Below are 11993 nucleotides of genomic sequence, written 5' to 3'. Positions count from 1 at the left end.
GACTTCTCATTGAGCAGTAGCAGCGAAAAAAAAAATATCAAGTTCTAAAATTTCAACAGCTAATTACAAAAATCACGACATAAATTTGCTAAACGATTGAAGTATTTAGTTCATGTCAATATAATATAATTGAAAAACAACAACAAAAGTCGTCAGGCATAGCATACGTGTTTATCGATTAATGAAATGCCAAACAAGATATATTAATATTTTCCAGCTAAAATTGTATTGAGTTGTTTACATCAGAGTTGTATAAAAACATTGTGAGTCAGCAAACTTGAAAGTAAATATTATGCATTCGGTATAAGTTTTTCATATTCCAAAACAAAAACGTATGACGCTAACGATTCGGCGGAAATCTGCCTTCGTCGTCACTGTAACCGTTTTTTTCCTACTACATTGGTGCAATCAACCTACACGTCTTTTAAATAAAACAACAAAAAATCACACACAAAACATACTTGATGTCGTTTATGTTAATTTTAAAAAAATTTCAGCGAGAAGTGTTTGACTCATGATGACTAAAGAAAAAATTTACATTCGATCGATCTTTAAGTCAACACATTCCCAAATACCTTTTGAATGATAATGAAATAGTCTCATTTCTTATGAATTTAAAAGACTTCCATCTGGTCTCATGTCAATAGCATTTTTATTATTTACTTTTAAACAACTCATCAATTTTTTTTTTGAACAAATATTATAGTCTGTAATTTAATGAATATTTGTGAAATAACGGAAAAAATTTTGAAAATTTGAAATTTGAGTGGATTTGTAAGGTTTTGAACTTCATTTGGGATGTTCTAAAGCATCATTTGTATGGTTTTGAACTCAATTTGAGATGTTCTAAAGCATTTGAACTTAATTTGAGATGTTTTAGAAATCACATTTGTAAAGTTTTGATCTAAATTTGTAAGGTTTTGAACTGACATTTGAAAAAAGTTCGTTAACATTCGAATTTTCAACAATTATTCACATTTGAAATCTTTAAACCAATCCAGTCTCAAACTGTGAATGAATTAGCTCGATTCTCAACCGCAATTTGTTAAGAAGTTCGTTAAATCATTAAATGAAGCTCTCATCATTAACAAATCTCCATATAAGTATGTATGTCGCAAGAATTTCTCAAGCAGAATCCAAGTTACAAATTTTCTTAACAGATACAGCCATAAAAATATATTTTACGGTAAAAATCGATCGTTAAGCTCATCCACCGCACAAGCTACTTATTTAATCATGAATTCTTCTGTTTTTGTTTTGTGGATATTTTCATTATAAATTCTTGTTTTTTTGTTTATGTCGCATTTTGGATTGGAACTTTTATTTTATCATAAACAAAAAAACAATTCAATTATCAAAGTATTACATTTCAAAATAGGTGTTATAAAATACATGTGTACCACGTTTTCATGGCAGCGATAACAAAAACAAAAAATGCTCCGACAAAATAAACAACACAAAATAGTTTCTCAATACAATATGATGCTGATATACGTGAGATTAATGAAAAATTAATGTCATTGTAACGAGATGAATTACAATTCATAACATCCAGTCATTGAAAGTCTTTTATTGCTTATGTGGAAATCACACGGCAGGTCAAGTTCATATTTATGTCAGCGCATACTTTAGAACTTTAAAAATATTAATGAATATGAATTTTATGACAGTAAAAATTTCCGGAAAGAAATTAGAAATGTGCTTGACCGCACGTAGCCTGACAATTTATCCCTCCTCATGTCGTGATTCAAAATAAATTTATAAATCCATTAGCTACTGATAACTTAGTTCTTTTTTTGAAGGAAAATTACACCATTTGAGGCAAATAAACTCTTTTTCATGCCTACAGAATGTGCTACTTACTCACAGAAAGAATTCAAGGGCATTCACGAAAAATGAATCATTAACCCCTTAGATTATATACTGCGTATATACACACTCTATGTGTGTATTTTCCATTCATCTATTCTGCATGTTCTTTACTCGTCTATATTTTTATTTTTTATAGACAATTTACGACGATATGCGCTTGTGTGTGGCTAGAATGTTTTCTATTTATTTATGAAGGAAGTGAGAAGAATTGAACGCTTAAGACATTTAATTCTAATGTATTCAAGTGCCTTAAAACACCTGTTTCAAATATGTTATCGGGATGTTCATAAATGATGACAAATTAATGTGGATAGCTGAACATCACAATGTTTTCACTAGGGCCCACTACATCCTCTTATGAACAGTAAGACACAAAGTTGTCCTGGCAGCACCGTGAAGGTTAATTTTGACCCATTTTAAGGCTCTAAATGAGATTTGCCGCATTGTGCTGCTTGCAAAAAGGTCTAAGCAGAGCTCGAAGTCTACTCATATTTTGGATGAAGCCGAATTCGAGCTTTGGATCTAAGGAACAGTCTCTGTCTATAGATTAACTCCTAAGACTCGATTTCAATGAATAGGAAGTAAGAATCGAGAGCTGTATCATTGGCATTACCATACAACTCAGTAAGTGAATGATTTGACTTCATTAAATGAGACTAAGTGAACTAAGGAAGACAAACGAAGGAGAATAGTCGAAAAATTGTGTCCATAAGCCAACATGACCATGGCATGCAGTTAAATTCTGAAAAATCTGTATTTTACCCCTATCGGTACAAATTATTCTTGGTACCCAAGTGAATGAGTGACATGTGGCGTCCAAGTGCCAAATTACATGTTAATTACCACTTGGTTGCCATGTGTCCATCATCTGGCTGCCATAAAAAACGAATGACGACCGAATACTTATTTAAAAATAGAGTTTTTACTAATTCATCGTCGTGCGTCTTTCAGGATAAGAAAGAAGACAATCCAATTGACGTCATTTATGATAAACCCCCAAAACACATTACCATCAAGTCTTGTTAGCGATTAAAACAATTTTTTTATTGTTTAAATGACAATATGTACAACACATTTATTTAAAAATCCATACTCAAAGTCCAATAAGTGACCGTTTACGCAAACAGAATGATGAAATAATTTTTAAATGTTTCGAAATGTGCTTTTTTTAAATAAAAAAAAAATTCTTTTTATTTGATGATTGTAGCGAGTATGGCGTGAGAATATAATGTCTCAAAAAAATTTTATATAAAAAAATTATTTCTAGTCATGTTCAGACTGTGTCGGTGGCGATAAGATTTTTTACAAGGTTTCTCTGTCTGATAGACGTAACATTTATTGTGCGAATCTTTAATCTACTATAACTCAACTCGTTCTTACTATTTTACGTCGCGTTTAAAGTTCCTTGTTCTCGGTTCATGTGTATATTATTATTTAAAGACGAATAAGAAGTAGTATAATAAAAAAATTGAAACGAATATTTCTCGTTTTGCGCTTTAAAGAGCCCTGTCGTGAAACTCATGTCGTATGATAGAAAATGTAATCAAATTAAATACGTAAATACCATTCATAATACACATTTTAAATGGATTTTATATTGTAAATAATACTCAATTTATGGCATTTTATTTTAACTGTTTATTTTGAATTTGAAAAAAATTATTGAGGTAGGTTTGTGTCTTAGATGAAATTTGGCGCCAAATTTATGTAAACAAAGGGGAATTTTTCACTCAAGTTTGTGAATTCAAAGTGTAAATTGCTTTTAAAATTCTTTTTAGCATTCAAATTACTTTACAGCCTCAAAATATTCATACCTAAGTGACAATGGAGCAGTAAAAAGGTAAGATTCTGTAAAATTTGAATAAATTGTACCTGAATTCACAGAAAAAGTAGGTAGACAATTTTAAAAGCGCCAAAAATTAAAAGGAGCGACTTCTTTGAAGTGTACTGAATTTACCTACAACTTAAATAATCATTTATTGTGTCATAAAAGTGCTATAATTACTGTTACCCAACTCCATCTAGACCGCCAAGAATTACAAGAAAATTTAATGCGCTCAGGTCACGTGTTCTAATATCAACGGGTGACATTCAGCAAGTATTGAAAAATGTTCCATAAAAGGAGCTGTTTTGTAATGCAAGATAATTTGCAATGTTGCCATTTCCAAAATCGCAAACAGAAACATGTTGATATTGTTTACCTAAAGCAAATTTATATTTTTTTGTCGCAGATATAAGGGTCTTATATGCCTGCTTGCCTGCTTACTTTTCTCCTGATATGTATTCCTGTACGTTTAAAGTCTCACATATTTTTAGTTCATTTATTCGCAACCTTGAAAGTTTTTTTTTTCTTTTTTTGCTTCTTGGAAATAAGAATAACTGCCAAGTAGGAACTGCAGACTCATTCGTCTTCTTTCCGATTAATGAGGGAACAAGAACGAAAACACAAAAAATAAAGAACTATGGGGGCAATGAATTGTATATCATGACATGCTTGCAATTATCGTAACACATGAAAATCAATTTTTTTAAAAAACAATAAATTGATTTACAATAACAAAAAGGTTTTAAACCTTAAAAAATAATCGTGCTCAATTCAAAGACGTTAATCATGAATGAAAAAAAAGACACATAGTGAATAATTCATAGCGACGACGAAATGCACTATATATAGTATAATAATAATAGTACATAGAGATTGTAAATAAATAATTTTCATATACGGAGGCATGTGACATGACAGAATAACCGGCCAAAACAAAAATATAAGTGCGGCTTTTACGTTTAATACTTTTAGCGTTGTCTAACGTACATACATATGTATCTACATGAAGCTTTATTTACCTCCTACAATAACAATAAAAAAATAAGTAAAAAGATATGTAGAAATAGAATGTAAAAGAGGAATAGAAAGAGGAAACTCTTCTTGAAATCCAATTATTTCACATTAACCATCACTTTTTACTTCATAGACATACAAATTCTTCTACATGAACGCTTTAAATTCAAAATAAATATTAAACTATGTACACAAGAGATATGGAAAATAAAAAATTCAAAAATTTGAACTATATAATAAGATATGTACACCATATAATCATAAAGTAAAAGAGGTCTGCTCTTAAAATATGATGCGATGTTGCCAGTTTTTTGTAATGAATGAAAAAACGCGCCAGAGAATGTGAGCTAACAGAAAATGTGAAATAAAGTAGAAAAATAAAGAAAAAAAATATAAACATACTTTGCGCAGTCTGCAAATACACATAAAGTATTGTATTGCCGTTGAGAGGATTGAATTGGAAATTACTAGAAAAAAAATCCAAATACTCGGGTAATACACATCACTAATACAATTATAGGACGTAGACATCGGGTACTCTACAAGCTTAATATTTTTAGCTCGAAAATTTTTCGACATCAGTCGCAGAGAAAAAGTGTAAGAGACAAGAAGCTAACAAAATTTGCTCTTGCTTACAAACACATAGATAAAATATTTTGTATAAACAACACAAAAAAATTTGTGCCCCGTTCGTAAAAATTTTATATATCTTTACTGTTCAATATAAAAACAAACAATATTTCTGCATCGGATAGAAATTGTGTGACTAAAATACTATTATTATTTAAAAATTCAATTCTTTTAATTAAACTCTAAGTGAGAGAACAAAATTTACTGTTTGAAACAGAAAAGAAATAACAAAATAGAATAAAAAAATAAAAAAGAAAAAAAAAATATTAAGAAAGTTAAACAAAAAGGAAAGAAGAGAAGAAAAATAAGAAGTAATTGAGAACGTCGACATCTTATATTTTGATGTTGTGTTAGTGAAGCCATAGTGTGAAGCAAAAGAAAAGAGTTTATATAGCCGAAACCACCTTTGATTATTTATTATTATTATTTTCGTGAAAAAAAAACTAGTGTTTTCAAAACAAAACAAGAAATACATAAGAAACGTCCAGCGGTTAAAAAAAGCAAAAATAAAGGAATAAGAAGAGTAGTAAATATATTTTTTCATACAAAAGAGGAATAGCAAAAAATATAAAAATTGATACGAAAAGAATTAACGTAAATAAATTCAAAGCGAAAAGTTTTGGAATAATAATGCCAAGTAAACAAACGAATAATGACGTTATTGCAATTGAAGAACTGGTTAATGAAATAAAACAAAATTTACGTTTGAAAGCCGCTGCTCCACCGACAACTGGAGCAGCACAAGAGCACCATTTACATCATCATCCTCTCTTACAACCGCCAACAAATGACTACTTGCAACAACCTAAGCAGTATCATTCACAAGCACAGCAACTAATAACACGCAAACAACGATCTCGTCCATCACCGTATCATTTACCTTGTCGCTCATGGAGTGATAATTCATCAGCACAAAATAAAAAGAACCTTCAAAAAACCCGCAAGAATGATGAAAATAATATTGAAGATCCATATGAGCTTCTACAGTCCCTCCTTAAAAACAATAGTTTGGTAAAGGAAGCTGTAAGGCGTCTTCAACTCAATAGTACATATTCCCGCAAACAAAATTACTTCTATGACAGCGACGAAGACAACAGATCGCCAATAGTGATGATGTGTCAATTAGAATCGTAAGCAACCCATTCATCAAAAGCATTAAATCAGTCTAATTTAAGCTCCGTTAGTTTTTTTTTCTTTCAATGCTGACGTAAATATATTTTTTTATTATTATTATTTTCATTCGAGTATCGCCTTATTATTTTCTTTTTAACTTTTACAAACACACAATAGATAATACATTGCAAAATAAAAAAAATGTGAAATGTATTGAAATGATCTGAATTTATTATATAGTAAGGCAGGCATATTTAATATATTATTATTATGATTATTTTCCTCAACTCTTAGATAAATCAATAATTCAATAACTCACAAAAAAAACACAGAACATATAACATGAGAAACAATGAGAAAGAAAAAGGCACGTAGAAAGAAATGTTGTTGGTGTACAACACAAACTCTTTTGAAGGCATCGCCCTCCAAACAAAACGAAAAATATACAGTTGATAAATAAAAATTGCTCTCCAAATATGCATAAATTATAATATATTGAAAATAAGAGAAACAATGCTTGCAGATTCACAATATTATCATTCTTGCAACTCTTAATGATAACATTTTCCGTTTATTTTCCATTAAATCGCGAGAGAATTGTAACATGCTCCAAATTATTAACACAGAAAAAAAGTAAATAACCCGAGTTGTGCAAAATTTACAACGTCAACAAATCAGCGACACAATGTCGTGCCACGTGGAAAATGTCGCAAATACACCTTGCGAATCAAAACAAAAACAAACGTGGATGTCGCGTTGTAAATAAATAGAAAATGTTGTGCTGCTCGGGTGACATAGTACATTCGTTTCATGCAATGATTCATAACATTGAATTGCGGGAAAAAAAATTTGATGTTTTGTAAATACGAAAATAATAATGTTTACTCAAAGAATGCGCAAAATTATTACGACGAATATAATATATATAGTATGAGTAATGTTCGGTGACTAGACTATCGGTGTGAGAATGAGAAAAAAGCCGATTAAATTAACTTGATTTTCAAGTGGCGATTGATTTGTTTTGATTTTACTAGTAACCCGTTTTTTTTACACCATAATATAGCTATAGAGTACATACTATATAGTTTAAAAACAATATCAGCCACACAATTATAATGCAGACACTCTCTCGCATACTATTGCATCGTAGAGAAGAGAAGAGTAAAAAGAAAAGAATGAAAAAGAAAAAAAAAATTGTTGTTATGAATGACTCTACCCGATAGCGGGTTTGTAAATATGAGTAAAATTCAAAATGGCTGCTCTCGCTCACATTTATTTTTTTTCCGGGATTTTCACAAGTTTTGTTTTGACTGGTTCAATGTGTCTGTCGATAATATAAAATAAAAAATACAACACATCATGTGTATATACATTAATTTCTGTTTCTAGTATCAAGAGACGTAAAGAATCTAAATTAAGTAGTTCGACATGTGATTTCGTTTTTAAGTTATGCAATTTTCATTTTTCCTCACTTACTTATTTGATAACAAAACAAAATAAAATCATTTTCGCCACAAGAAAAATTTTTCTAAAGCTTTTTAAAAAAATATAAATAAATAATGATGCATTTGTTCCTACATACATGCGACGAATGAGATGAAAAAGAAGATTTGGGAATTTTTTGTCTTAAAAATAATAATAATTTTGACCAAGGAACATTAAAAAATCTTTTTTCAATAGCCAAACATACACATTCTCACATAAAGTAGTGATGCTAGACAGCAGAACTTCGTATACCTTTTCTTTATACAAAATATTTGAATGGAAATGAACCGACTTTGTTTGTTAGACACATTTTTTATTTTAAAAATATGAAATTTTATGTTCTACGAAACGATTTACGAATGGGAAAGAAAAAGAAAGCAAGGAAGTCGCAAGCGGGCACTCTCCTTAGTTCAATCAAATAAAATATTACAAAATAATCAAAAAAAAAAGAAGAAAAAAATTTAAAAAAATTCTAGAAAAAATATGAAAAAATTTAAAAAATTAGAAAAAAAAACTTTGTCTTTGTTGAGATTGATTTCCTTAAAAATTTAAATTAAATTGATTCAGCCTTGTTTTGGATTTATGCTTGATAATGAAATTGTCTAAAAGTAATGGAATTTAGTGTGAATTTCAAATTTAAAAAATTAACGTACGTTTTTGCAAAGTTTGTATTCTTAATCACATGTTGTGTACGTTTTTCTATGAAAATTATCGTATAGACATGTGAATTACATTAGAAGTTATATAGATTTGAGGAAGAAATAACAATTCTTTAAAGAATTGCTTGGTGTATTTAACGAGAAGTCACAAGATTAGCATAAATTTTAAGCAATCAGCGTACGTTTTTTGTGTGAGTTTTTGTCAAAAACGTCTGTCTGTACGTTTTGCTATAAACACTGTTTTTTTTCCGTGTGAATTTCGATTGAAAATAGAATTTCAAACAGAAAAATATGAAAATAAATTTAGATTTTCGCAACATTGTTAAATTTTCATATAAATAAATAAATAAAAAAATCATTCAAATGTCTCTGATGAATCTTAAATCAGAATAAGAATGACCTTTGAATGATCTTAACTTAACTCTTAGTAGGAAATGCTTCAGATGACTTATTGATAGATTGTATTAAAGTCACATGAAATATGAATCATTTAACTAATCTGGCTGAATCATAATTAATACTAATAATAACAGATTAACCAATTTTTCGACGTTTATGTCTAATCTGATTTTGGAGGTCATTTCATATTGTAAAGATTCTCCCACACACTCAATATTCACATTCAAACTCATATATATGAGGTTATCAATTGAGCCGATATAGAGACAAAGTATCAATAATATGGCCTTTCCTACCAAAGGTGTGAAAATGCCCTAAAAAAAGCTAAAATAAAAGTAAAAAAACACTGACTGTATTTCATTATGTAAAGTAACTAGTTCATTGATTAGATAGATTTTTAAAAGATAAGTAGAATGCTGATAATTTTTTTTAATTTTGATCCAATTTTAGGATTAATTTTAAAGATTATAAATAATTTTATAATTTTTTTAATAATTATTTACAAGGGGTTTAAGCTCTTAGGGAAGTGTAGGGCAACATGTGTGTAGCGACACACTAAGGTGACTCCAATTTGATGCCATGAACCGTATAACATGTAAGGTTTTGGTCTAGGCTAACTACCAAGGTTGTTGCTCATCACTGTCTTAGAATAAGTGTCTGTTAAAAAAATGAGTGAAAAGTAAATTGTTTTTTTCATAAAAGCAGGAAATTCTCTATTGACATGTTTACTATTAGGAAGTGCTCTAAGCAAAAATTAATGACATTTTCTCATATTTATGGGATAGTATTTTTTTATATTTCTGTGGCGTGTATTACTATCCACAAAAGTATCATTGAGTTAATTTCTCTAAATTGAATCTCTCAATAGAAATTCGCATAATTAACAAATACTAATTCCATAGTACTGACTTTATTATAATTCAATTCACTTTTCAAACATTTCATTATTTATGACACAAATTTCATCAGTATACGCCCCTTGATTTTTAGTTATTTTTTGCTAAAATGCGAAGAAAAAATCATTAAATGTTTCATTCGAAAATATGTAGACTGTGTTGTGTTAATGAAAACAAAACAAAAAAAAAAATTAAAAATTATCCAATGTTTAAATGAATTTAGGAAAAATAAAAAAAAATAAATAATAATAATAATTAAATATTAAAAAAATAATTCAGGTGAACTTTAAAAGATTTGGTAAATTTTGGACAGAGATTAGTTTTGAGATTATGGATTAAATATACAGATTCAGCTGAATTCAGCTAACATTTGTTCAACTTGGCGGGTTTTGACTCTGCGTTACTCAGCTGAATTCAGTAAAATTCAAAGTTGTAAGCTGAATTAAGTAGATCAAATTTGATTTTTGCTGAATTCAGACAATTCAGCTAGAATTGATGATTAAGCTGAATATTCAAATAAAACTGCACTCAATCCATAATTTGCCATCTAATTTGAAGTTGAGTCACCATGAAGATAAAAATAATAATTTAATAAATTGAGAATATCCTTATAATAATATAATTACTTTAAGGATTTTTTTGTATATAATTTAAATAATAATTAATTAATTAATTTGTAAATATTATAGATAGTAGTTAATTATCTAAACAATTCAGTAACTAAGCGTTTCTAGGGAATATTTTACTTTCTCTCAGCTCTTTAGTTCTATATGTAAAACCAAAAACTAAATTGTATAAAAATTCATAAAAAAAAAAAACATTTTCACAATTTTTTCTCCAATCTTTATGAAAATGAAATAAAAATATTGCAAGCTTTAACTTGAGGCAAAAAAAAAGAAAAAAACAAGCGATCATTAACTAATAACAGAAAAAAATAATACGTGTTTTTTATGTATGACATTTTTTCAAGATATACTTAATATCCATCTCATTATTAAACAAAAAAATCAAATAATCTCAAAATAAAATAATTCTACTTAATACCAATATCCAATAAATATTTCATTTTTATGTGGATGGTGGACATGAGGAAGATAAATATAAAAAATAAATTATGATCGTAATTTATTCAATACAAACTTTACGCTTACATTTCATGTAATTATTAGACTTTTAAGGAACAAAAAATTTAAAAAAAAATAAAGAAAAAAAAAAATACAAAAAAATATCAATAATATGAATACAAAAACTAAATCCAAACATGCTTTTCATTACTCCTTGTGCTGATTTATTTTCAGGATACTCATTTTCATTACAGGAATTGCAAATGATTGTTATTTACATACACATAATTTATTAGCCACAAAACATTTCTTCGACAAACCCATTCAATGTGAAAGTTAACAGACATGGAGAAGGCTACGTGCAGATTAAAGCGTAGTTGAATATTGCTGAAATTTTCTTGAATTTGAATGCATTTAAATAAGGTATAAATCAGCTCAACATCTAGAACTTTCTCAAAATTATGTTGATTATGGAGATTTCCTATTCTCGATTCTAGACGGAATTGTTTGGCACTAAAATCAACCTCGATTGTGGGTAGATACTGAAAATCTGTCTATATTGCTGGGTTACTATTGTTACAGCGACACGAAAATATAAAAATACTTCATTTTGTGTACAAACTGAGCAGCTGTATGACAGAAAAAAATATATCTGTCAGAGTTGTTATGTTCAGGTTCTTTTTAAGGGTCATTCGCTTATTAAGTCAAATTTTTCAGAGGAAATAGAACTCAATTATCGTAACATAGCATGACAGGTCTAAAATTGATGACAGGAATAGGAAGAAGGAACTAAAAAATTCACACGAAAATCCCGTCCATATCCGTTCGTGTCGGTGTAGATGTAACAAAAAAAATTTATTATCTCTGCTATTTGCTTGCATTGCGGATAGCACCTTAGGGAGATTAATTATGGGAATAGAGAAGCAATCACTTAGACTAGCAGCAATAACATCAATACATATCATTTCGTAGAAAATTATGTTTCCATGTAAATATTGAATATAATATTTCCTCAAATTTGCATAACAGCCCTGAA

At 28.9% G+C, this 11993-nt stretch overlaps 1 protein-coding gene across 1 annotated transcript; it reads left to right on the top strand.

Moving 5' to 3' along the window:
• Positions 1-3176: 3176 nt before the first annotated feature.
• On the top strand, positions 3177-11147 carry LOC139087991 (uncharacterized). Its single transcript, XM_070636977.1, has one exon. The coding sequence runs from the start codon at positions 5972-5974 to the stop codon at positions 6473-6475; it is 504 nt and encodes a 167-aa protein (XP_070493078.1). The 5' UTR covers positions 3177-5971; the 3' UTR covers positions 6476-11147.
• The last annotated feature ends 846 nt before the right edge of the window (positions 11148-11993 follow it).

Source organism: Chironomus tepperi, unplaced genomic scaffold, assembly GCF_022539635.2.
Source record: "Chironomus tepperi strain 1889 unplaced genomic scaffold, CSIRO-AGI_Ctep_v1 contig_11, whole genome shotgun sequence".
NCBI classification, from domain to species: Eukaryota; Metazoa; Arthropoda; class Insecta; order Diptera; family Chironomidae; genus Chironomus; species Chironomus tepperi.
This window is presented reverse-complemented; position numbering and strand designations above follow the sequence as displayed.

Bases quoted from the DNA above. Each gene is read 5' to 3' on its own strand.
- LOC139087991 (XM_070636977.1), top strand. From the start codon at position 5,972: ATGCCAAGTAAACAAACGAATAATGACGTTATTGCAATTGAAGAACTG.